A 27,128-nucleotide genomic window follows, 5' to 3' on the forward strand; every position below is an offset into this window, starting at 1 on the left:
TGTTGTTCTGTTCTGTGTTCCAAGGCACTCTAGATCCTATTGGTCCAAGATTCTGGATCCTCAGCATCTATGGTATAAGACTCTACAGTTGGTGGTGACTAACCAAATGCCAAAGTTTTAATCATTTTTAATGTTGGACACCTTTAAGTTCTATGCTGCATTCTGTCTTTCTAGGATTTTAGTTAAGGAGCCAAGAATTCACAGTTCTAAGTCTTAAGATTCTAGGCACTATAGTTCTAAGATTCAAATGTTGTAAGATTCTAAGAGTCTACAGGTCTAGCATCCTAGGATACAATTCCAAGGTTTTAAACTTATAGTTTTATCCTTTGTGGGATAGTTTTATCCTTCCCTTCTTAGCCACCTCTGCTTCCTCTTCGCCTCATGTGGGGTGTGCCCCCTCAAGCCTGTGCAATGCATTAAGGATGCCTCCTTTCCCCAAAGGACAAACCCCCTCCTTTGGGGCCATGCTGCCCCCCTGAGCCAGTCCCTTATGCCCCCCGAACAGAGTGTGGACTCTGAAACCTCCAGAGGGGCTCAGATCACATAAAACTTTGTAACCATGCTTGTCTCATCTTGTCTCCACTTAGCTGTCATATGGCCCCTCTCCCTGGCAACTCAGTTCCCCCAGTAAAAAGGAGGGTTTGGTGGGGTCTTGGAGTTCTCCCCTCACTAAAGAGGGTAGAAATGAACATATACATAGACAAAAAGACAGGCAAACAAAAGCAGACTCACTGAAACCCCTAGTGAGGAACAGGCACATAGATATTCACAGGGTCACACAGAGACCCTACCCCTCTCCAAAGTAACAGACCCATGAATTAATGGACATACTCAAGCACACCTGGTCACAAATACGGAGACACAAATTTAGACACAGAGAAACACAAAATTACACAGATACAAACATGTTTACAAACATGCACAGGCAGGCAGTCACCAGGAATAGGAAGAAACTAGAGTAACAGACACAGACACAAATACTCAGACATATAGAGTACGTATAGGGCACTCACAAACCCAAACGTTCAGATTCACATAGAAACACAGGCACAGAGCACCTCCAATAATCACGAGCCCACAAAGGGACTCCTGCCAAGCCAAGCCCACTGTGTTTTGCAAGCATCGCAGGCACAAGTTCCTGGGTGTGTCCACCAGCAGATGGAGGAATCCTTGGCAGCGCCCGGACGCCCCCCGGTGGTGGCTCCTGCGAACCGAGAACAGTTCAATCCGGGCCACAAACTTTTTTAGAACAAATCATTGTGGGAAGCTGGGAGGAGAGAGGAAGTCGGACGTGGGCGAGGGGCGGGGTGTCTGGACTGGAACCTACGGGCCCACGTGAGTGTCTGTCCCGCTTCTGAGTGGGTGTTGTGTGTCTAGGTTGCCGTGGTGTAATCTTGTAGTGTAACTGTCCTGTGTGTCTTTATCATTTGAAGCCGCCTGCCTGTGGCGACCTTAGTGGGCTCATCTACACCGAAGTTTGGTGTATTATCCCCTGAATTGATGCTTCTGATCCCACACACGCCATTTGTTTATCTGTTTTGTGTGTGCGCTTTTGTCTAAGTAGAGGTTTTGTGTGGCTTTTGTGGGCTTTAGGTACGGCTCAGTGGGCAGCGGGCGTTTGCATTGTGTATCTCGATAGTGTACCTTACAGAAGCTTTGTGTCTTTTGAGTTAGAAGCGACAGGTGGTGCAGTGTTAGACATTGTGAAACTCTGTGGAGTTTAGTAGTGAGGCTTAACTACGGACCTGTGTGTTTGAGCTTGTCAATACAGACACCGAAAAGGCGGATCTACTGAACAGCAGTTTAGAGGATGTGGGGTAGAGGCCCCTGAAATTTCCGGAGGGGAAGGCTCTATGATCGCGTGCAGAGTGCCCATTCCACGTAAGATACCAACCATAGAGAAAGACGGTAGCGCAGCTATAAAGAGACGCCCCGTGAGATGTATTATCAAAGGGGAGAGAGTGTGATTCCCTTTACAACTTTTCTCCCGCTGTTAGTCTAGCCTCTATTTTCAAACCTTCAGGATTCTCTGAAGTCAAAGGGTTGCTTTTCATAAAGGCAACTGAGTTTCTTCCAGATTAAGAATAATTTATCTACTTAATCTCGATTTCGTGTACTTCCCTCTACAGCAATATTCGTAAGGCCGACCGTAACCAGAATGGCCAATCTGGGTAGGTTTTCCTAAAACGATGCAACTATACTAGCTTTAGAGAGATAAGACAGTAACTGAGATTGGTGGACAGACTGTTTCGAAACCGCCCTAACGGCAAGGGGCAGGTCCTTAATGAATTCATCTCTTTCCGGTTTCCTAAAGGCAATTGTGAAAGGGGGGCGGGGGTGTCTGCCGACCCTCCATTTGATTGGTTTCTAGTGGATTTACCCGTTTGGACTCCTCTAGGGGCGGGAGATTTAGACCAATCAAGATATGCGTTACAGAGACACTAGTTTGATGAAAGGACCGCACAGGAAAGGCCGTGGGGCGGGGGGGGGGGGCGCTCATTCTGAAATCTCATCACTGATTGGTCCAAATCTTTACTCCCTTTCCCTCATTTGACCCTACGGGAGCGGGCGCGCGGGCACTACCCAATCACCGCGCGCTCCTCCTCCCTCCTTTTCCCGCCCTCCCGCTTCGGTCCCAGCACCGACGTAGGCCAACGCTTCCTCCCCGGCAGCTCTTAAGCCCTTTCATTGACGTTCTTTTGAAAGACGCGCTCTGATTGGCTGAGTCCCTGGGCCCGCGCCCATTGCCCTCATGTGATGGCCAATTGGCACCCGTGTTGCATCGCACGGGGCCACGGAGGAGGGGGGAGGCGGTGGCGGCGGCCATTTTGAGCCGCCGCCGCCGCCATTGGAGTGGGGGCCCCCCCCTCTCCCCCTTCGCCTCCTGACAGGAAAGGTTTAAGGGGGACTGAGCCCTGGGAGGCAGGGCCGGGCTCGGGGGCCGCCCCGGGGGCCCGGGCCATGGATGTACGCCGTCTGAAGGTGAACGAACTTCGTGAGGAGCTGCAGCGCCGCGGCCTGGACACTCGCGGCCTCAAGGCCGAGCTTGCTGAGCGGCTGCAGGCGGCGCTGGAGGCCGAGGAGCCCGACGACGAGCGGGAGCTCGAGGCCGACGACGAACCGGGGCGACCCGGGCACAACAACGAGGAGGTCGAGACCGAGGGGGGCTCCGAGCTGGAGGGGACCGCGCAGCCACCGCCGCCCGGGCTGCAGCCGCACCCGGAGCCCGGCGGCTACTCGGGGCCGGACGGACATTGTGAGAGTGCGCGGGGCGGGGGCCGGGGAGCCTGGAGTCCGGGCCGAGGAAGGGCTGTGGGACGCGGGATCCCGGCGCCTGAGGTCGGGGAGAGACGATCTGAGGATCGGGGGATCGCGCCATCCGCCGCTGAAAAGGATCTGGGGACAAGGCCCTTGGGACGACCGGAGGGTGGATCCTGGCGTTCGGTGCAGGGGAGATACTGGAGTGGGGGCTCTCGGTTTCGGAGATGAGGAAGGTCCGGGGGTGTAGAGGATTCCGGAGCCTAGGGTTCGGAAACCGGAAGCTGTGGTTTCTGGAGCCGGAGAGAGTCGGAAGAACAGGAGGTTTTCTATCGGGGGGCCGAGGAGGATCTTGGAAATGGTGATCTTAGGGTTTACAGCTGGGTAGGCTTGGGAGCCATGCTAGCCCAGTCTATGGGCTGGGCGTTGGGAGCCGTGTTTTCAGGGCTGGGAGAGTTTTGAGGATGGAGGGTCCTGGAGTTTGCTGCTGGATGGGGTACCGAGAATTCTTATGGGTTGGTTAAAATGGAGTGCTGGTGTCTGGCCCGGGAGGGTCTGATGGACTGTGTGTTCTGGTGTTTGACTGGGGAGCACTTAGGGGATGTGGGAGACCACCACGTGATTGTACTAGGGGGACTTCCATCTGGCTGAGGATGGCCTGGGGGACTCAGATCCGGGGCTGAAAGGCCAACCTTGAGGCAGGGGCAACCTGGGCATTTGATGCTGGCAATCTGGGGACTTCTGGTTGACTTATAGAGGAGGTATATGGAACCTTGGTGTCCAGAAGCTGGTGGAGGAGAGAAGGATGGTTCACTGGGTGAGAGACCTGGAGGTCTAGAGCTGGGAAGGCTCTGAGAACAAATAACGCCGTGGCTACTGCTGAATGGTCTTAGATGAACAGTATGGGATGTTTGGAGAACAAGGGTAGCTGGGGGTGGGTGGGGTAGATAACAAGTAGATACTCGATGGAGTATTTAGGGGATTAGAGGGTCCTTGTGTCCAGCACAGGAGTGTGTAGCTGGTCTGTCAAATGTAGGGGAGGGGAGAGTGTGTAGGATGTGGAGGGTGAAAGAAAACCTGTTGACTTGGCTGGGGACCTCAGGGTGGAGTAGGGGGGAGTGTTTCTGAGGCCGAGCATCTCCACAGGAGGGCTCCTTGGTCCCCAGAAGCAGTTATTTTTGTGCTCAGGGATTGGAGGGGGCCTCAAGGGGTAGCTGGGAACCTGTGCATCAGCCAGGAGGTGTGACTCTGAAGGAGTCTCTGAAGGAGAGGGGATGGAGTAGATCTGTTACTTTCTGAAGGGAGGCGACCCCGGTATGGGAGGGACTAAATCTGGAGTTAGAAAAGGGTGGCTTTCTAGCAGGACAGGGATCGGAGAGGTTGAAGAGTAAGTAGAAAGGACTCTGGCATTCAGAGTTTGTGTTATTTCTCTGAAAAGAGGATATTCTCAGCCATAGGGCTAAGGAAATGGGGAGAACAAGAGGGTCAGAGAAGAGACTGGATTTGGGGTTGGCATTGGGTATTTACTTGTTGAAGAGAGATGGAATCTCCTGGAGCAGGGCAATCTGAGGGTAGATTTGGGGTGGAGAGCGATTGTCTAGAACTCAGATGCTGGGGAAAGTACTTCCCATTGCAGAGACCTGTGAAGGAAGGAAGGAGTGGCCCAGTGTGCCTGCCTAGGGCAGGCGAGACCCTGGCAGGAATGCCTAGGAAGAAGGGCCAATGGCTGGAGGTGGCTCCAAAGAAAAGTGATGTGCTTTAGAGCATAGACTCTAGACTCAGATTTTGTCTTGGGCAAGTCACTTCACCTCTGTGAGCCCTGGTTCCCTTGTGTGTAAAACTGGGATAATAATAGTGTCCCCACCCCCCAGGGTTGTTACGAATGAGATTACATTCGTAAGGGGCTTAGCACTGGGCCTGTGTGTTATTAGGAGGTGGATGTTTTAGAGAGCGGAGAAGGGCCCCAGAACCATAGCTTCTCTGAGCAAGGCTTCCTCTGTGAGCACAGGAGATTCTCAGAGAGATGTGAGGCTTCCGTGGTGAGAAGAACACTGTGCTTGGAGCCTGGAAGAAAGAAAATGGTTTGAAAGGGTCCCTTGTGTTCTAATTAAGGAGTTATTCTGCGTCTTCCTTTCTCCCCTACACCTTATAACAAAATCCTTTGGGTCCCTTTTTATGCCCCCCTCCAAACCCCTTCCTTCAACCCTGGTAAACAGACCTGTAGCAGACCACGTGATCTGTGGCTTTCCTCCCTTTGGCCGCACCTGGTTTGTGCCCAGATATATTTGTCCTCTGAGAAAGGATCCAATCAGTTAGCAAGCAGCAGAATAATCTGCCCTTCCCTGTGGTTCTGCCTCACTAGTCCTGGCACAGCCACTAGTAGGGCTCTGGAGGCACCTAGCAAAGCTTGCCCCTGGGGTGGAGAACCTGCTCACTACTAACCCTAGGTTTCCAGAGTTCTCTCTGGGTTTGCCTACAAGGTTCTTGAGGGAGTTTCAGGTTTTAGTCCCACCTCTGAGCTCTCACATGTGTCATCCCAACCCCAGGAATGTTTTCTCCATTCTGGTCACTGAATTATCATCACCTATGTATCCTTTGAGTCAAGGCTTATCTCTTACTTTCTGGGTCCCTGATCTTAGCCCCTGGTACTTCTTCATAGCCCTTAACCCAATCATAATTTTTGTGCTTACGTATTTGTTTAACGTGTGTCTGTCTTGCTAAACTGAAGGTTTTAGTGGGGCAAGCGTATTCTCAGCTGTATCCCAGCATCTGGTATGTAGTATGTACTCCATAAATAGTTGATGTTATTATTCTTTTTTCTTTCTTTCTTTCTTTTCTTTCTTTCTTTCTCGGTGCTGCATAGTTTGCAGGATCTTAGCTCCCCAAGCAGGGATTGAACCCTGGCCCTGGCAGTGAAAGTGCCGAGTCCTAACCACTGGACCTCCAGGGAATTCCCTGATACTGTTATTCTTGCCACCCTTCAGTTGAGTTCCTCCTGAACCCACAAGACACCTTCCTGAAACCCTTCCCACCTAACTCCAAATATTTTAGGATTTATCCCTAATGAGTCTGAAGGCCACTATTATCATGGCTCCTGTTTTCTTAACAGTTCCTTTCCTTCCTCCCCCATTTCCTCTTCAACTGAGATGGTTACCCCTGATCTTTACAGCTATTGCAGGGTGGAAGAGATTCTTAAAGAGGGTTGGCTATGCAGGTGGGAGTAGTGAATTGGGTCGGACAGAGGACTGGTTTGTGCTCTGAACAGTTTTTAAGGTTGTACCCTAAAGGTAACTCTCTAAGCATTATACCACATCACAGAACAGCTAGGCTGGTAATTTTTAAACTGTGCTCCATGGAATCCCAGGTGTCTGTGGAGTTACCTCCCACCCTAGTGGGGACTTAGAGGGCAAGGTCAAGCTGGACCCCTTCTCCTACTCTCCCATCTCCTTGCTTCAACCAGAGCAGTTCTGCTTCATTTGGTTTTGTATGTTGGGATTCTGTAGAACCCAATCACAGATAGATCTCCAACCTTTTGAGGGGCAAGAGAGCATGTCCTCAGGCAGCTGGGGCCCCTGATTTCCCAGGTGGGTTTCCATCTGAGGGTGTTATCCCACCTTTTAGCCTTTGGCAGACTAATTGTCCCCAGTGGGGATGGTGTCGTTTTGCATTAAAAAGCTACCTCTAGTCCCAAGAAACACCCTTCTAACTGGCCATTTTTTGTTTTAAGATGTCATGGACAACATTACCATGCAGAACCAATTCTATGAGACGCAGGTCATCAAGAAAGAGAACGAGTCAGGCTACGAGAGGAGAACGCTGGAAATGGACCAGCAGCAGCAGCAGGCCTATCGCCCAGGTAGGAAAGCGCACATGATCTGTCTCTCTTGAAGGAAATAGAATCTACGTGTGGGTGGCCCTTACCTTCTGTCTAGTTTGCATCTTTCTCTTGGGCATTCCACTTGGGCTTTGTCACTCTGGCAAGGTCTTTGTGAAGGAAAGAACTTAGTCCCACTCCCAAGTGTTAGGAGAGGGGAGTCTTCACGGTGTGTTTCCAGATGTTAGTACCAACGTCCTAGAGAGATGAGACCTGGAGGCCAATATTTGAGTCTTACTTAGAATCTTAGAACATGGAAGCCAGAAAGGACCTTCTAAATCTAGTCCAGTGTTCCCCACGTTCTGAAGGATATCATTCCAGGAGATATTATTAGGGACTTCTCAGAAAAAGGTTCCTTGGACAAACACATCTGAAAAATGCAGTGTATCCTATACCACCTCTGGGAGAGTCACTGTGCTCGTTAGAGCATTAAAGACGCTGAGAAGTCCTGGATTGGGAAAAACTCTGTCACATTGTTTAAACCCAGGATTTCCCAAACATGTAAATGTGTCTTTGTAGAACAAAGTTCCCTGTAGTGCCAGTTTGGGAAACCCAATTGTACTGTAGCTGTCTCCCCATTTTATAGATGGGGGAGGTGGCAGGGCCGGGGTTGGAACCAGGAGGCTGGCTTCTGGGCCCTTTGCTCTTGGTCAGTAAGCAGCACTCCTCACCAGTAGTGTCCTGGTGTTGGGGAAGCAGGGTCCTACCGTTGAGTAATGACAGAGCCAGGACTGGCTCCCAGTCTTGTGCTCCTTTCACTGTGCTGTGGCCCCAATGCCTTTTCTTAGTGAATCTAGCTGGTTCTATCTGATTCCATTCTGGTTCATCCACAAAGTGAAATCCCCAGACATTTCTTGTGGGTGGCTCAGGACTTTAATGAATGTAGGTTAAACCGTAGATTTGTGTCAGGCTCTGTGAGACTTGTGGGATCATTTGGCCCAAGGAGAGTATTTTCCGTGCAGTCATTTATCAAGGCCTCCTGTGAGCCCAGCTCTGTGCTGGGAACCATGGAAGTTCTCTTCAGGTGAGTGAGCACCATCTCTGCCCTAGCAAGCAACGAGCCTTCTCTGAGAGGTTTGGTCTGCATGCCCAAGCCAGGGGGTGATCCAGGGTGGTCTTGAGTTGAATGCTGAAATGTGTAGATGTGAGTGATCCACAGCATCCATAGATGCTGTGAGAGAGATGAGGCTAGACTGAATCCATGGGTTTCCCTTGGTAGGCACGGATTCTGGGAGTCTGCCTGAGACTGGGATTTTCCTGTGGTCCACAGCATGTTACTGACTTCCTATTTGTGGTGTGACTTAATGAGGCCATCACACCTGTGGGCTGGCTTAACTGCAGACCCTCCCTTCTGGAATGATTCTGGGCTTTGTAATAGAGTGATTAAAGCCGGTAGAGTTAGCTGTGGGACCACAACACTGTTGAATTGACTTTCTCCCCTCCATTGCTAGACTGAAGAAACTTTGTAAGGACTGAAGTGAAGAGATTCTTGGGGAGGAGAAATTAGAGAATGTGGAACTGTGGAATCTTAGAAGTTTTGGGGGCTCCCTCCCACTTGGTGCAGGCCAAGGTAGCTGCCAACTTTCATGGGGCCTTTGGCAAGATAGCCAAGGCAGTCATTCGCCTTTGGGTAGGCCCTTAGTGAGCTTGTCCTTGTTGAGTGCTGAAGTCCCCTCTCCCTCCCCACGAAGCCTGAGAGTTATCTGACTGACATCTGTTACCCCATCAACTGCTGGTGCTGATGTGCCTGGATGGCCATCCCCAGCCTCCCTTTATTCTAGCCCTGTTCTCCAGGACAGCCGTCTTGGCTCCCTCAGCAGGCTTCCATTGAACTCAGCAAGCTGCCTGGGCCCAGACCTCATCACCATAGTCAGGATCCTTCCAGTATCTCCTGAGGTAAAGGGGACCAGGAAGGTGATGGCTGAGGAGTTTCTGAGTGTCTTGACCATCTGGATTTGTCCTGACAGTAGAAGTGAAGACAGAGATGAAGCAAGAAGCACCCACCAGCTTCCTCCCACCCGAAGCATCTCAACTCAAACCAGACAGACAGCAGTTCCAGAGTCGCAAGAGGCCTTATGAAGAAAACCGGGGACGGGGGTATTTCGAGCACCGAGAGGATAGGAGGTGGGTCTGTGAGGCAGTGGTCACCCTTTTCCCAGTAGGTCTGTATGTCTGTAGCCTGGTGCCCACTGGGACCTTCGTACTAGCCGGGAGGGGCAGAGTGGAGTTCTCCCTCCCTCACACGCTCCTCCAGTTCTTCCTGCACTCACTGCCAGATTCAGCTTTGCTAAATATTTGGTCCTTCCCTCAGTTCTTCCCTTCCCATTACTTTCAGGGTAAAGTTCAAACACATGTGAGATGCCAGCCTGCCTTTTCAGTCCTTTGCCCCACTGCTCTGCAGTCCAGCACAGTGTTCTGTTCTTAACGGTTGCTTGATATCCCTCAGTTGAAAGAAAGATTTATTTCCTGACCTACTCCGAAACACACCCCTTCCATCCATCTGTTCATTCATTCATTATCAGCACTCATAGTGCTTTCAGACGTGCCCACCCTTGGGATAGACCCTGGAGGCACAGGTGATTTGGACAGTGGGTTTTGTGTAAGGGTCAGGAGCTCATGGGTGGGAGTGGCCTCCCCCCTGGTCATTTCCTTTTCCCTTCCCTGACCAGCCTTCCCCCTCCCTTCGCCCCCAGGCCCAGACCTACCCCTTCCTCCTTCCCTCCTTCAGCTCCTGTGTGAAGCCTTTTCCAATCAGGGAAACTAGGAATGATCACTCCTTCTCTATTCATCTGGGCTGGTCATCTGACACATTTTATTTCCTATCTGGTGGAGTCCATCCTCTAGTTAGCTTGTGACTGTTTAAGACAGGGCCTGGGTCTCATGGCTGTGACTCAAGTCAGGAGATGGAACCCACCTCTTATGAGTTTCTCCTACTACCCCCCATAGAACAGAGACCTAGAGCTACTTGCTGATGGAGGGCAGAGGAAGAGCACTTGCTTTCATCCAGGGGTGACAGGAAGCTTCCTAGGATAGGCTTACCATGTGATGATCTCTTTCTTCGTACCAGGCTCTGTGCTAGCCTTGGACTGGCAGGGTCAGAAGGGCACTCCACCAAAGGAAAGCCTGCTGCTGGGGGAGTGCCAGGAACTAGATGGGCACAGTGTACCTGGTCTGAGCGTATGGTGGACTGAGGTCATCCAGCCTGTCCCGGGCAGGACGCTGAACATTAGACTCCACACTTGCACCCCTTTCCCTTATTCCCATATGTTGGAAACCACCAGTATTTTCACATAGTCTCTTTTAGTATTTTGGTACAAGTGACTCTTGTTCATAATTAAGGACATTTTTAAAGAGAAAGAGACTGAAAAAAATGGGTCATTTCAAATCCTTTCAGATGTGGAGTTTAAGGAAGCCTGGAATATGGACAAATTGTAATAAAAGGTTTATCTAAATTCTTACAGATTCCCACTCCTGGCCCAGTACTCTTTGGGCTACCATAGGCTTCCACTGGTAACAGAGTTCAGCATGGAGGTAATTCTCAGCGTGTAAAGGGGTGGATCAGAATCTGGGGGTGTGAGAGAAGAGTCTTCTTGGAAAAACTTTCTAAATGATTCTGATGGCCCTCGTCAGCAGGGCAGGCCCTCTTCAGTCCCTGACCCTACCTTAGGAGTTAACAGTCATTGCTCTCACTGCAAGGATATAAGAGTCCAGAGTTCTTTTGCTAACCTCTGTGGCAAGAACTTGAAATCCAGGAAGCAGCTTGGAGGCCACTTGTAAATTCAAGCAGAACCTTCAGTTCCCTTCTTCCCTTGTCTGTCCGTTCTCATGTAACTTAATACCTCTTTATGACACAGGGGCCGCTCTCCTCAGCCTCCCGCTGAAGAGGATGAAGATGACTTTGATGACACCCTTGTTGCCATCGACACATGTGAGTCTTTGGAGTGCCTGTTTGATACTGCCTTCCAGTCAGTATTGGGAGGCTGCCTTAACCTTCACAGAATTCCTGCCCGGCACCATCCAGAGCCAGTGTTAGTTCAGATGTGAGAAACAGCAGAGCTCTAGAATGAGGGTGCTGGTTTGGAGACAGAAGATCTGATCTCAGCTCTAACTGTGAGATTCTGGGCAAGTCATTCTACTTCTCTGAGCTTCTCTTCAGGGAGGAATAATCCTGCCCTAATACCTCAGAGGACTTTGAGTGACGTTCATCAGAGAGTGGATACCAGAGCAAGTTGGAAAACCCTAGCACCCTGTAAACACGGAGGGTTGTCATTTAAGCGGGAAGGGAACCTGAGTGCTGCTGGGGAAACTTAACTCTTTGACGGCCGTTTCCCCAGTTTCCATCAGCTGCTCACGTTCCTGGTGAAACCAATGCCGTTTTGTCTTCTCAGGCATTAACCTGGTCTGTCCTCCAGTTCAGTTTTCTTTCCTCTGGATAAGTGGCTTTCCCCTTGACTGTGCATCTAAACACTTGGGGGAATGAATATAGAGGTCCTGCCCCTCCTCAGACCTCCTAAGACAAATTCTACGTGGTAGAGCCTGTGAATCCGAATTTTTAAACACACCCAGAAGCCCAATCAAGTCTGAGAACTGCACTTTTCAACAGAGTGGAAAGTTAACAGCAGTTCATTCGTGTAATTCTTTACGTAGCTCATGTTTATAGACCAGTGGCTTCATGCTTTGGAAGAGATAAAGACATCTCGTACACAGTCCCTTCTATCGCAAGATCTCAAAGACATTATACCCAGCGTAAAGCTAAACATTTTTTTAAAGTATTGGGTGGCGATGGTCCATGAAGCAGCATCTGACCAAATGCCAGTTGTACAGACCATGGCACTCAGCCTTTAGAGAAAGGAGAGAGCCTACTGGACGAGATGGTCAGAAAAGACTTGAAGAGGAGGGAGAGTCCGAGCAGCAGAGTCCTAGGCCCACACGAGGAGGTGGGAGTCTGTGGTGCACCTGACAGTGGTCCTGGGTGGTGGGTGTGGATCAGGGCCAGATGTTTGTGCAGCTGTTGGCAGCAGGAGTCTGGCTTCCACACTAATAGAGTTAGCATGGGAGATGGTTGAAGTGTATGGCAGTGGGGATTAACCTTTTTAAATTCTAAAATCCCTTGAAACTGGTAAGAATATGGATCCTCTCCCTAGCAAGTGTATATCCCCACTAGAAGCATGTGTGTATTATTTCCAGGGGCCCCCCGACAGCCATCCTGGGACCTCAGCCAGGTGAAAAACCCTCGTTCCTATGTGGAGTGGCTGTTTTCATCCTGTGCAGGCCAGTTTGCAGTAGTCTAGGGCCTTTGTGCTAAAAGGGAGACTGGTTAGGCGATGCGGCTGGCTTCTCATGAACCTGCCCCCACGGTGTGTCAGCTTGTGTACTCCTGGTTAACACTCTTGGGGAACTTACCTCTGCCTGTGCCTGTCCCTCTCGGGACCATTAAAACATCAGCCAAATACAGGCTTTTTCCTCCACAGATAACTGCGACCTCCACTTCAAGGTGGCCCGAGACCGGAGTAGTGGCTACCCACTCACAATTGAAGGTTTTGCATACCTGTGGTCAGGAGCCCGTGCCAGCTATGGGGTCAGAAGGGGCCGTGTGTGCTTTGAGATGAAGGTGAGTGGGAGCAACCAGACGGGATAGAGACAGAAAATAGGTCCATCCTTTGGAATAGCCTGTCACCAACCACCTTGGTCAGAGCCATGATTGCAAAAGAGATTTGACTGAGCATAGACTGTGTCCCAGCAAAAAAAAAAGTAAAATGAACTCAGAAGAACTATGTCATTGCTAAATAATATATGGGGAAAGCAGGCCGACCATACATTGCTTCATCAAACAGATTTTCCCTTGATGGGGTTTGACCCAGGTATTGTATAGCCAACCATTCTAGGGATGACATATTTGTAGAACTAGGAAAAGGAGTTGATTGGAAGAGCAGTGAGCTAGAAAGAATTGCTCATCACCAATTAAAGGGAGGACAGGGAAGAGCAAGAAAAAGAAAGGTTCTCCCATCAAGTCATCCTCTACCATCATCTCTCCACAGTTCCACGTCTGGTTATGTTTATGAAAATAATATGTGCTCGTGTTTAATAAAGTTCAGAAGGCACAAAAGACTATAGGGTGAAAACCAGAGTTATACTCACATCCTCCCAATCCCCATCCTATTCTCCAGAGATACCTTATGTGTTAACAATTTCTTGTGTATCCTTTGCATATCCAAACTTATTTATGATAGGTAATACTTACAGAACACATTGCACGTGCTAGATACAGTGCCAAGTTCTTTTCATGGATATCTCCATTAATCCTCACAGTATCATCATGAAATACATACAGTTGTCCCCCATTTTTTAGAGGTGGAAGCTAAGACCAAGGGTTATCGTATTTGCTTGGCTAAGACGCTGATTCTAAGTTGTGCATTGTTTTGTGCTACTCGTAGAGAAACACTGCCAATTATACTGACAGGGCTTTCACACATCAATTGTAAGATATATCCTGACTTTGGAGATGTTAAAATGTGAAAAATGTGTGTTCAAAAGTCAGTGACATAGGGTAACTTTCGGAAAGCCACAATCTAATGGAGATAGATATTGGTTATTAGACAGTCTAACCTCTGATTTAATTAAAGGTTAAGTCAGAAGGTACCTTTTTATTTTCTTTTTAATTTTTATTTATTTTTGACTGCATTGGGTCTTCATTGCCGCACGCAGGCTTTCTCTAGTTGCGGCGAGCAGGGGCTGCTCTTAGTTGCGGTGTGCAGGCTTCTCATTGCGGTGGCTTCCCTTGTTGCAGAGCAGGGGCTCTAGGCACGTGGGCTTCAGTAGTTGTGGCACGCAGGCTCAGTAGTTGTGGCTCGCGGGCTCTAGAGTACAGGCTCAGTAGTTGTGGTGCACGGGCTTAGTTGCTCCGTGGCACGTGAGAACTTCCCGGACCAGGGATCGAACCTGTGTCCCCTGCATTGGCAGGCATATTTTTAACCACTGCGCCACCAGCGAAGTCCCCAGAAGGTACCTTTTATTCTTTCTGCTGCTTTTACTTAACACTGTATCTTGGACATTTTTCCATACCCCAGTGTATCAGCCCTGCCTCATTCTTTTTAACTGCTGCATCACATTCTGTGGCAGGGATGTGCCATAATGTGACCAGTGCCTTATAGGTGGTTTCTACTTGCTTTCTCCCTCCCTCCCTCCCTCCCTTTTCAACGTAAACACTGTCTCACTGAATATTTTTGTGTGTATGTATCTATAGGATAAACTGGAAGTTGAATTGCTTGGTTATTAGAGCATGTGCATTTGTAGTTAATAAAGACTAAGTTGCCCTCCAAAGACATTGTACCAATTTATGTTTCTACACCAAATGTTATGAGAGTCCCTGTTTCCCCTAAAGCAAGTGTTAAAACTGAAAAATAACTGTTTCTGAAACTCCCTTCTCTGTGGCCCTGAACTCTTCTAAGCCCTTTAGAGGCCCTGGTTTCAGTACAACAGGCCCTTCAGAGCAGTGTAGATACCTTTTCCCCAGCAGCAAAAGCCATTTTTTTTTTTTTTTAACATCTGCGCACTTCCCTCCTGTATTGCCTCGTAACCCATCAGCCTCCAGAGAATCACTTCTGAGCCCTCTTGTTCTCTGTTCCCAGATCAATGAGGAAATCTCTGTGAAGCACCTTCCATCTACAGAGCCCGACCCACATGTTGTCCGTATTGGTTGGTCCCTGGACTCCTGCAGCACTCAGCTAGGTAAGAGGAGGTCAGCCAAGCAATCCAGAGAGTAGAGCGGGTGCCTCTGTCCCTGGATTCTCAAGCTTCCTAAGTTTCTCTTTCCCGCATTGGACCCAGAACAGAACTACCCTGGGGTGGAACAGACAACAAGGATTAGGCTTGTGCCGCTGCCCATCTTCAGACATACAGGATTCAGTTGGAAGGACCACAGTGATATAACAACTTTTCTACAAAAATTTATCCTGCATATTTAAGAAGAGGGTCCAAAGTTCTCTTTAGAATAAACTGTTCCCTTTCTTTTAAAAAAAAAAAAAAAAAAAAAAGACCAGTTGTCTCCTGTTCTCAAACCAAGCTGAAAGTAATAAGTTCCTCAAGTCCCATTAAGTCCTATCTGGAATTTTCTGTCCAGAGCTTTAACCCAGTGTAAAAAAGAAAGCAGAGACCAGTGGGGCCAGGGCTGGCTGGTGGAGAGAGGCAGGGGCTGCCTTGAGAGGTTTTGAATTTTCACAGAACCCCAGGCCTCAGTGACCTTCTGACCCCAAGTGACTGATTTCAGTGACCAATGCTGAGACCTTCTTCCTTGGTCATAAAAACATTCTGATTATGAAAATAACGTGTAAAGAATAAAATGAAAATAATGTATGCTCCTTGTGAAAATTCAGGCCATTACAGAAGAGAAAAATGAAAATCCTTCTAAACCTATGAGATAACGACCAATGTTAACATTTTCACCTGTAGCCTTCCAGACAATTCCTTTGTCCTTTGTGTTTCTCAGATGGGGCACATTATACGGACTACTGTAACCTGATTGCTTTTTTCCCACTTAATATCCATGGGTATATTTTTGTAAATAAGTATAGCTTTTTTGACCACTGCATAATTTTTCACTTTACAGTTGTATCATTTATTTATCAATGTTTTGTAGGTCATTTAAGTTGATTGCAAATTTTTGCTGTTAAACACTTGAGCTGTCCTTGTGTGTAATTAGTCTGATCTTTAAAAGTAGAAATGCTACGTTAAAAACAGTGAACACTTTTCATTTTGATACATATTAGCAGTTTTTATTTAAGATTCATGTGTCATCTCCTTTTATCTTTCTTTCAGTTTTAAGGTATAAGTGGAAAGTAGTTGATACAGATAAAGATACAAAGCCCAGAACAGTGGAGCGGATGTCCAAGGTTACACAGCTGATTCATACTAGAACTGGGCCTGGAATTCGTGCTGTTGGCTCCTGCTTTACTGGCAGGATGCTCCTTGGGTTCCTCGCCTAGGATCTCTCTGTAACCCAGTTGTCAGCCAGGGCCCTTGGGGTCTCAGTCATATTGCATCGGCACCCAGTTCTGTAGCCTAAGGCAATCCAGTACCTTTCCTAGGGGTTAGACCTCATGGTCTGCAAAAGCAAAATCCTTTTACTGATTTCTGACCAAAACTCATTGGCAGCAAAAATTGACGCCATTAGGAGACTTAACTGAATATTGAATGTCACAGCAAAGGGATGCATCTCAGCATACAACCTTCCTCCATCCCAGCTCCTCTCTTCCCTCCTCCCTTTTTTTCCCAAATTCTCCCTTTCTGTGCAAAGCAGTTCAGTTCAGCTCCTACTCCCAGACTTAACATCTAAAGCCATCAAGCCCTCAGAAGTTCTGCATAACGAGGGGCTTCCTTTCAACAGAACCTTTCTTACCTTCCCCGCCCAAAGCATCTGATGAGTAAAACTAGTAAAGAAAATGATTTTTTTATTTAAAACTACATGACAGCCATAAAGGCTGTTGTGACCATCGCAGGTTTAACCTGCCTTTGCCTGTTTCTTCCATCAGGCGAAGAGCCTTTCTCCTATGGCTATGGAGGCACTGGGAAGAAGTCCACCAGTAGCCGGTTTGAAAACTACGGAGACAAGTTTGCAGAGAATGATGTGATTGGCTGCTTTGCGGTGAGTGCTGGCAGCCTGTGGGAGTTGACAGGACCAAATGTTGGTCCTGTCAGGTCAACCTGCAGACTTCTTTTTCAGAATACCTCTGTCCATTGTCTGCCCTGTGTCCAGCCACTCTCGCCATACCTCTTTGTCTCTCTTTGATGCACTGGAACGTTTGCAGTCATTTTGTGCAAGATTCTGCCATTCTACCCCTTCAGGTCTTTTGTGCAAAGCCATCAGGTGGCACCCTGAAGAAGTTTGGGGATGTCAGGTGTGCACAACCTTCCTCCCTTCCTAGATACCAGAGTTACAATTTCTAAACAGACTCAGGAATTTCTTATCTTCCTTTGCTACAGAATAGCCTATCCATTCTCAAAGGCAGTGATGTTGGCTCTTGTCCCACTTTAGCATCATCTCATCCCAAAACTTCTTCCTTCCTTCACCTCACATTGGTTAAGCCAGGCTTCCAATAGTGCGTTGCCTTTGAGGACAGTGGGGATGGATGCAAAGCAGAACAAGATAGAGGATGCCTGAACTGCTGCTGAACTTCAGTCCCCAAGAGCAGTGACCAACACTCACAGGGCTGTGGAGTGTGGCTGTTGCCTCTGGGTCCAGAATCCCTAGACCCAGACCCAGTCCCTGCTCTTCCTCTCACAGCCCTGGACTACCCTCCCTGTATTTCAGTTTCCTCTCGATGAGAATGTTTACATCTACCCTAGAATTTCATGTGGACTCATGAAGTTAACCCATTAGAAGCACTTACAACAACGTCTGGCACATAATAAATGCTCAGTAAATACTACTTAACACCATTATCACTAGAAGTTAAATGTTTGTAAAATGTGCCAGGAAGCCCCAGGGAGGAGTGGCTACCCGGGTGGATGCTTCTTCTTGGTTTTGTTCCCTCTCCATCCTCATATTTGTACACAGGTACTCTTTTTCTTTCTTTCTTTCTTTCTTTTCCCTTTTTGAAATAATTTCAAACTTAAGGAAAAGCCATGGAATTCTCACAGAGCCCTGTCAGATTCTAACATTCGCTTTACCATTTTTCCCACATATATGTACATACATGTATATGATTTTTATCTGACCTGTTTGAGAGTAGGTTGCCTACATTGTGTCTTTATTCCTTAATAGTTTAGCATGCATTTCTAAGAATAGAGCTATTATCTTAACCACAGTACAGTTATCAAATTTAACATTGATTTAATGCTATTGCCCACTCCACAGTCCACATTTAAATTTTGTCAGCTGTCCCAACAACATCCTTTAGAGCAATTTGGTTTCTGGTTTAGGATCACGAATTGCATTCTGTTGTCATGTCTTTTTAGTCTGAAACAGTTTCTCAGTCTTCCTTTGTCTTTCACAACCTCATTATCTTTTCAATAAAAAGCATGTTTTCTTAAACAAAAATTAACCATGTTTATATTCTGCACATTGTTCCAAACCTTGCATTTTTTTCCATTTAACAGTAAATCTCAGCTGTCTTTCCCTGTATGCACAGATAGTATAGATCTAGCTCAATTTAAAACATTGTTGAATAGTTAATAAATTCCTGTGGTTTCCAAAAAATATACAGAAATACAGAAAGGTATGCAGTATAAAGTCTTATTGAGACCTTCCCCCTCTACCCATGGTTCACATATGCCCTCCCCTACACATAAGCCCACTGGTATTCAGGATTCCTTTATCAAAATACAAGAAAGATGATTGTTATTTTTCTTCTTTTACACAAAAGGTAGCATGTTATACATGTTATTTTGTATCTTTTTTTGTTTAACTATGTATCTTACAGTTATTTTTTTAATATATCACTACACAGAGGATTTCTTTGTTCTTATATATAGTCCATAGTCATTGTGTTGATCTACCATATTTATATAATCAATCCTCTATTAATGGACATTTGGTTAGTTTCTCACCTTTTTACTGAGTAGCTGCCTAGTATTCTGATGCAGGTGTCAGTCTCCCCTGGCAGACCTGAAAATTATTTGCTGGAAGTCAGTGCTGCAGTGACAGCTTATCTTTTTCCCACTTACCAGAGTATCTTGGAGGGCTTTTCGTGATCCCATACACGGATATCCTGTGTGATTTAGTCTCTCCCACTTTCCCTTTGGAGCACATTTTAGCAGTGCTGGCGTGAGCAATTTGGACATCTTTGCATTCTTGTGGGAATATGGTTGTAATATTTACCTCTGAAAGTATAACTTCGGAGTCAAAGGTGTGTTTTTAATTTTTGATAGCTACCATCAAGACTGTACTCCAGGGAGGTTGTAGCAATTTAACGTTTCATCAGCGTGTGACTGGGTTCCCCAGACTCTGTCCCATCTGAGCGTGAGGTTCTGTGAGTGTGTGGCCGTTTGGAACTTTAGGCCTAACTCTTGCTTCAGCCTGTTCATTTTTACTTCTGCTTTTAAGAGTCTATGTTCAGTTTCCTTTGTTTAAAGAATGCCATCACTTTAAAAGACTCAGAGTGAAGGGCTAGAAGGGGTGTGAAAAGTCAGTGACCTGAAGGAACTGGTGGGGAGGACATTTGTGTCAGGACTTCAGTTCTCAACATTCACAAAACAGAAAGGACAAAACGGCCTTCCAGGTAGAGAAAACAGTGTAACTCACTTCAGCAAACCATAAGGAGTAAAATACTTGGAGCCTCAGGGACGACACTAGGAGATGTGAGAGGTAAGGCTGCAAAAATGGCACACTTTGAATAATGCCAGGCGTAAGGACTTTGGGTCCCTAGGCCCTGGTGTGGCACTTGGGAATGGTTTTGCAGAAGTGACACAGCTACCCTTGCGTCTTTGACAGTTGGCGCCGTCGGTGGTGGGTTTGTCAGTTGAGGGCACTGGTTTGTGTACAGCATGGTAAGTTCCTATAGTGAAGCTGGTGGACGTAAGGAAGGCTGTCCCCCACGATGTTCATTTCCACGGTAGAGCAAAGGTGACCTGGGCCACTCTTGCTCAGGTGAGAAGACGTGGCAGGGACCATGCTGTGAGGATCGAGGCAGGATTTAGTCCAACAGATGTTTGCGTGTCTGCCCTGCATGGTCTCGATCTGTGTGGGCGCTTACGGACACTTACAGATATAAAGGACTGTGTAGAACTGTGCCCTGTGAGCACTGAGGAGGGTGGTGAGGAGGCTTCTTGGGGGAAGGGGCTTTCACAGCTTCTCAAAGGGCAAGTCCCAAGGTGGTCTCCGCGTGCAAAAGGGAGGGAATACCACGTCTTGTACTTTTCTGTCAGGAACCTGACCTTTGCTTCCGTCTCCTGTATGATCCCAAGTTTTGAGTCTCCCATAATTGTAAACCTTTACCCAGCAGCCAAAGTGATCTTTCTGAAACACAGTTTTGACCAGGCCATTCCCCTGTTCGAAACAAGTCAGGGGCTCTGCTCTGCTGCTGTCAGCACGAGTCCAAACTTCTGAGGTAACAGAGAGCCCCTCCGTCGCTGATAGCAGGGACCATGTCTCCTCCCCACCACTTTAGCCCAGAGCAGTGCCTGGCATCTTGGAATGAGAGCACGCATTCATTATACACTCACTCTGTAGTAAGCACATTCACCTGTTAAATCCTCAGAACAACTCTGTGCAGTGTAGAATCTTATCATGGCCCCTCTTTTTTAAAAAAATAATTTTAAAAATATATATTTATTTCTTTATTTGGCTGTGCTGGGTCTTAGTTGTGGCACACGGGATGTTCGTTGCCGCGTGAGGGCTCTTAGTTGCAGTGTGCGGGATCTAGTTCCCTGACTAGGGATCAAACCCAGGCCCCCTGCATTGGGAGCTCGGAGTCTTAGCCACTGGACCACCAGGGAAGTCCCTGGCCCCTCTTTTTTGATAAGGAAACTGAAGATGGAGTAAATGGTAGAGCTGAAGCAGCCTGCCTTCCAAAATAGGATCTTAACCACTAAACTTCAACCGATCAGTAAGAACTCAATAAATTGTTGAATTAATGAATATGGTCCCTTCCTGGCTCTCCAGCTGTACCTGAAATTACTCCCCAACCCCCAATCCTTTATGATTCAGCCAGTCTGACCCTATGTTCTCTCACTGCCAGATTTGTACACAAACAACACTTTTCTTTAGGACTCTCTCCTCTCACCCCAGACTTGGCTCCTTCCCGTTTGTTGTTCAGGACTTGACTTCCTCCTCAGAGCATCTTGCTCCTGTGTAGGTGCTCTTACTGAATTAGGATGGTGTCCTTCTCTAATTCTCCACTAGGCTCTGAGCTGTGTCAGGCCCAGATCACTGTAGACATAAGCATCAAGAAGAGCATATAAATGAATGCACGTGTAGAGCTGGGCCTGACTTAAAAGGCCCTGCTGTGGCTTTCTTTCCATCTGTTACCTTGCTGGGGATGAGAATGGACAGGACCGCTTTTGCCTTCCTCTCCATCTCAGGCTAGGCACAAGACTCAAATACTTGGAGCTTCCTAAAATTACACACTTCACATCCACCAGCTTTTTGGGTCTTGGGCAAGGAGGGCTTTGGGCTGCATGTTGTCTGAGCTGTTCCCTGGTGCTTCCTGATGCATCTGTACATCGAGGAGGGACGCACTTGAGTCTGGGATGCCAGCTCTGTTTCCACTCCCTGCGTCTGCTCTGACTTGTGCCTCCCTGTGCCTTAAGCAGAACATTGGCAGTTATCTTTCTCTGGCTTTTTTTCCTAGGACTTTGAATGTGGAAATGACGTGGAACTTTCCTTCACCAAAAATGGGAAGTGGATGGGCATTGCCTTCCGAATCCAGAAGGAAGCCTTAGGGGGTCAGGCCCTCTACCCTCATGTCCTGGTGAAGAATTGTGCAGTGGAGTTCAACTTCGGGCAGAGGGCAGAGCCCTACTGTTCTGTCCTGCCAGGTTTCACCTTCATCCAGCACCTTCCCCTGAGTGAGCGAATCCGGGGCACTGTCGGACCAAAGAGCAAGGCAGAGTGTGAGGTGAGTGGGCCTGGAAGCCTGAATTGGTGGCCGCCTCTCCAGAGCCACGTTGCTGCCAAGACAGAGGGGAGACATTCAGTAGCTGAGTGTGGTGAAAGCTGCTGTGAGAGTGAGGTGAGGGCTGTGGGTGTGTGGCTTAGTCCAAAGAGGGAGGTGCCAAGGTAAGACACCTAAATGTCAGAAAGATTCCAAAAGGAAGTTGCCACACTGCTCCTCGGGTGTGGTCAGAATCTTGGAAAAGGAGGCTTTCCTCCCAGCGGAAGAGGGTGTGAAGGCACTTCCTGGTGAGCGAGTTCTTGGAGGAGGTTGTGCAGCTCCACGCTCCCATCCAAGGCTCTCCGAGAACAAAAATGGCAACTGGACTTAGAGCTGATTTGGTTGCAGAAGCTGCACTGGTGGTCTTTGTCCTCAAATAATGTTTCTTTCTGATATATAAGTAATTTTGTGTTTATTCTAGAAAATTAAGAAACATAAAGAAAATTAAAGTTTCCTTTAATTCCACCATCCACAAATAAGTTTCCTTTGAAAGTTTTGGAGCTTATCCTATGCCTTTTGCTGTGCTAGGTGCCATTTATACACACACACTTACAGTTGAGATCTTATGGTATAAGCATTTTGATATCCTGCCCTTTCACTTAATGTTATTTTGTGAGCTTTGTCCCACCACATGAGCACCTCTTTTGAAACTCATTGTTATTAGCCTCGCTATTTTCCTCTTTTTGGGCATTTTGGTTACATCCAGTGTTTGCCAAATTGTAAACGTACTGATTAGAAATGATGCTTGTCTTTATGCATACAGTCTGTCCCCATCTGAGACTCCAGGAAGGTTGTACCACTCCTTGTGCCTATTCCGTGGACCTTTCCCTTTCAGAGGCCCCTGAATCCTGCCTAAACAAAAATGTAAATACTCATAAGAGCAGGCCCTCTGCTGAGAGTCTGACAACCCTCGTCTCTTTGAATCCCAACAACAGTACTATGAGGTAGATGCTGTTATTGCTTCCATTTCCCAGAGGTGGCCATGAGGTTTAGAGTCACCCTCACCGTCACCATCAAGTCAGGGTGATGCCAGGCTGCCATGCCACACACTGTTTCTGGTTCACAGTGTCCCTCCTGGTCCTGTTCTTACAGATTCTGATGATGGTGGGCCTGCCTGCCGCCGGTAAGACCACATGGGCCATCAAACATGCAGCCTCCAACCCCTCCAAGAAGTACAACATCCTGGGTACCAATGCCATCATGGATAAGATGCGGGTAAGGATAGCCCCTGGTCTCTCCTCTTCCACCTCCCACTCCCTGAATACTGCTCAGCAAACAGGACCACCCACCCCTCACCACCCCCTGCCCACAGGTGATGGGCCTACGCCGTCAGAGGAACTACGCCGGCCGCTGGGACGTCCTGATCCAGCAGGCCACCCAGTGCCTCAACCGCCTCATCCAGATCGCTGCCCGAAAGAAACGCAACTATATCCTAGATCAGGTACTTACTGGTGACTGTCATGCCCCAGGAGAGGGAAGGGGCCATTGGGTGCCTGGGAAGTCCTCTCTGGTCCTTGTATTTTTTTCCCCATAATGCTCTTGGACTGCAGTACTGGTTAGAGGTCAGCCATACATGATGGCACAGTCCCAGACTCTTAACACAGCTTTCTGAGTCTGGTCTGCAAGCAGGGGTCTGGAGCAGCAATCCAGGCCTAGCTCAGGCCCCAAGCAGCACAATAGAACATTTTGTGAGAGCAAATTTGTGAAATGGAAAAAAGGCATGGATTTCTGAGCCAAACAGACCTGGGCTTGAATCCCAGCTCCGCTGCCTCCTAGCTGCGTGCGTGTGGGCAGCTGACTTGATCCTCTGAGTCTCCTGGTCTGTAAAACACAGCTCAAAATGGTGACCACACACCTAACGTGGGCACTGGCACATAGTAGCTGGAGGTGGTTGTTAACCTACAGAATAGGTGTGTCCCAGCTTCTCTTAGCATGTTTTTATGACTGTCAGGTACCTATATGTCACGTATTTTTTACCTGCATTTCAATGAAGAGCAAGGTTCTTAACATTAGGCAGTTTGGGAACTTTTGAAGTTAAACACAGAATTTTGTATGAAGATGCAGATATGTTTGTTTGTTTGTTTGTTTTGTTTTTTGGCCTCACTGCATGGCGTGTGGGATCTTAGTTCCCTGACCAGGGATCCCATGCCCCCTGCATTGGAAGCGTGGAGTTTTAACCACTGGATCACCAGGGAAGTCCCAGATATGATCTTTTTTTAACTAAAAAGTTTTGAGTTTGGATAGGAAGATCGTCCATGGCTTTCGGCATTCTCAAAAGTATGAGCGACCCAAACCTGGTTAAAGATCCCTGTCTCAGAGTAATGAGTGCTTCATGTTTACCACCTATGAGACCTCCTTCCTTGACGTTTGTCCTGAAGGCTTTCTCAAGTAGCAGATTTTGTATTTGAGGATGTACAGACAAGCCTCTGTTCCCCCTCAGCCTTGTATTTGTGTTTTCTTAAAAACCTGTAAGTGTGCAAATATGTAAACTAAGTAGCACCCCCAGCCTGGCAGCCTTAACTGGAGTGCCTTCCATATATGTAGTCCTGGGTACTTGGTTACCATGAGTTCAAAGGGCTTCTGATGAGGGTGGAGCTGGCTTTAGTGGTTGACTGATCAGAAAGGTGGTTGGAGGGACTTCCCTGGCGGTCCAGTGGTTAGGACTCCACGCTCCCACTGCAGGGGGCCCAGGTTCGATCCCTGGTCAGGGAACTAGGATCCCACAAGCCGCATGGAGAGGCCAAAAATAAATAAGTAAATTAAATTAAAGCCAACTTCCAACCTTTTTAAAAAAAAAAAAAGAAGGAAGGAAACGTGGTTGGAAACTCCAGGGGATCAAGGTGCTTTTGCCTAGGAGTGAGCATCTTACACAAAACAATTAAACAATTAAGCAGGAGCTTCTGGGTTGGTGAACAAGTGGAGATTTGGGGAGGGTGGGAACTTCAGAAGAGCATGGAGGTTCTGTGCCCCTTCCCACATAGCTTGCCATTTGTGTCTGTTCCATCTGGCTGTTCCTGCATTATATCCTTTTATAATATATTGGTAATCTAGTGTTTAGAGTTGAAAAATTGATGCCTCGATATCCAACCTTTGAAAGGAGTACATAGTAAGAACTGATTCTTAAAGACAAAAAAAAAGGCTACTAGCTGGTGATAGTTCTTTATGACAGACAAATTAAATGATCTTGCCAAGCAGTTAGGTACTGAGAGTAGAAATCTGGTTTGCTGATGAAACAGTTATGCTCAGTTGGCCAAAGCTATGCAATACAATTGGCATTCTTCTGTGATGGTGGAGATGTGAGATTTACTCTGGGTTCTGCTTTTCTGGAAAGCAGACATGAAAAGGTGTACTACTTTTATCCAGTGACCAATGCCGCAGCCATGGGATTGAGCCCTGAAGACTCACATTTGTGAAGAAGACAGGACGTGATCCCATAATAGTAAATTTTGATAAAAAACTACTAATTGGGCTACTGTTTAGAATATATTTATGGGGGAAGGGGACGGTTGGGCACAGGGCAGTCCAAGAGCTACTCAGGGTTGCTGCCCCAGCTCAGCCCCATCAGCAATGCATACAGCCAGCCTTCTCCCCCGTTGAAGACTTTGTTTGTTTGTTTGTTAACCCCTAGCCTCACTTTGCCCCATTTTTCTTGTCAGGGCATTTTGGAGTTGTAGTCCAGCTTGGCCTCAGTGGGATTCTGTCCTGAAAGATAGATCAGTGGTGTTTTAATACCTTGAGAATTCCTTTTTTGGATACCCAGCAAGTACTCCCTGCCTGTCTTTTTCTCAGTTTACTAGTTAAATCAGCTGTGAAACCCATTTCAAATATGTGGCCCGTGGAGAAAGTTTATAATCCTAGGGGTTATAATTGTCTTAACATTTCTGTCCAGCATTTCAAAGTGAGCTTTCTCTAGAGGTCAGGGCCCCAGCCCCTCAGCCAGGCACAGAACAGTTGAGCACAGTAAAGACTTGCCGTTGGCCCTCTCAGCTTATGCTGCCTTGTTCAGGGACAGGGTCCAGGGCTGTTCCAGGTGCACCTGTGGTCTTCAGGGCTGCTGGCCTCCTGGTGGAGGAAAATGCAGGTCAGGCCAAGTGTTCTAGGCCAACAGCAAGGCCAAAGAACCTAAACTCTGAAGGTGGGGGAGCAGGGTTCTCTGGTTGGCCACAGATTGGAGGATTGACTTGGGACCCGAAACTAGAGATTACTGAGGCCTGGGAAGAGGTCTGAAGCCAGTGGTTCGACCTGTTTTGGCTTAAACCCCAAAAAGTGTGTTCCAGAAAACCCTGGGTGGGTGAGCATGTGTGTAGGAGATACAGAGCAGGGCCCAGGCCAGACCCTGGCATTTCCTACCCCACCAGCCTTGGCAGTGAGGGGTAAGTTGATGCTTAGCTGTCTCCTGAGTTAGATGGGATTCCCAGAGCAGAAACTGGTACTATAGGCAAAGTCCCTGCGGTCCCTGGATCTCAGCCCAGCACCATCTTTTTTCTTCTCTGGTTTTTCCTGAGTGGTCAGACCTCCTCACATTTGGCTCTTCTGGGTCTCCTGTTAGTAGTTTGACCTCAGAAATGCCCCTCCTTGAGAGGGGAGGAGAACGTAGCTACAGAAGCCAAGCTAGGCCAAGTGAACCGTGTAGCTGGGGCTTTTACCTACATTCCATGGTGACCTGAGTACCCTCTTCAGATCATGTGAGTGTTAGAGCAGTGGAACAGCTGAGGAGAAAAAAGAAAGAAGAGGTAGGTGACATTGCTTCAGGTGGCTCTGTTGCCAGTGGAAATCCTCTGGAATGAAACGCTGCCTGGCCTGTCCCTTGCCTACCAAGGTGCAGAGTAGGAGCTGGCCTCTGTGAGGCAGGAAACTTGCCTTCCTGGAGGCTTCTGAGAAGGTCCCTGCAGGGCCATATGTGAGGGCCCAAACCACCCCCAGGGTTGAGGTCTGCAGGCTAGGAGTTCTCTTAGGATTCTAACAGCCCAGAGCTGGGCCAGGCAGTGATCAGAGGCAGGGCTGGATATGGCAACATCGCTGACCTCACCTCAGCCCTCAGAACAAATGGTTGTGGTCCTGTTTTGCATCCCTGTTGGCAAGAGCCACGCCTTTGCCTGAAACAGAAACCCAGGGCTACAGAGGAGACCCAAAGTAAACTGCCTCTTGTTGGCAGGCGTTGGAGAAGAGGATGTTTCTTTCCTCTCTCCCCCCCACCCCCAGAGCCTCAGCCCATTCCATTGTTGTTGTTGACACTCTGGCCAAGTCTCTTACCTCACAAGTGGTTCGTTCTACTGGGTTCACCTCACGCTGAGCCTAGAGTGAACTCTTGTGTCACCAGCTTTAAGTTTGCTCCCCTGGGATCCAACCCTGTCTCCTGCTGCCAGCCTGACCTTGTTGAGTTGTGGGTGGGGGACAAGAGTTGACAG

At 47.9% G+C, this 27,128-nt stretch overlaps 1 protein-coding gene across 6 annotated transcripts in view; it reads left to right on the forward strand.

The window, feature by feature from the left end:
• Positions 1–1,272: 1,272 nt before the first annotated feature.
• The window catches only part of HNRNPUL1 (heterogeneous nuclear ribonucleoprotein U like 1), a 35,340-nt gene continuing 9,484 nt past the window's right edge, over positions 1,273–27,128 (forward strand). Inside the window, exons 1-10 of one of the 6 annotated variants that reach the window (XM_081216725.1) lie at positions 1,273–1,335; positions 6,986–7,114; positions 9,100–9,256; positions 10,987–11,060; positions 12,604–12,743; positions 14,761–14,860; positions 16,660–16,772; positions 21,418–21,684; positions 22,813–22,935; positions 23,033–23,161. In XM_081216725.1, coding sequence (XP_081072851.1) covers positions 6,991–7,114; positions 9,100–9,256; positions 10,987–11,060; positions 12,604–12,743; positions 14,761–14,860; positions 16,660–16,772; positions 21,418–21,684; positions 22,813–22,935; positions 23,033–23,161 — 1,227 coding nt within the window. In that variant the 5' untranslated portion in view covers positions 1,273–1,335; positions 6,986–6,990. Of the gene's footprint in view, positions 1,336–2,775; positions 3,257–3,547; positions 3,643–6,985; positions 7,115–9,099; positions 9,257–10,986; positions 11,061–12,603; positions 12,744–14,760; positions 14,861–16,659; positions 16,773–21,417; positions 21,685–22,812; positions 22,936–23,032; positions 23,162–27,128 lie in introns of those variants that run through there. The other 5 variants (XM_081216720.1, XM_081216721.1, XM_081216723.1 and 2 more) reach the window with 5 other exon arrangements.

The sequence above is a fragment of the Mesoplodon bidens genome (genome assembly GCF_964165515.1).
Source record: "Mesoplodon bidens genome assembly, chromosome: 18".
NCBI classification, from domain to species: Eukaryota; Metazoa; Chordata; class Mammalia; order Artiodactyla; family Ziphiidae; genus Mesoplodon; species Mesoplodon bidens.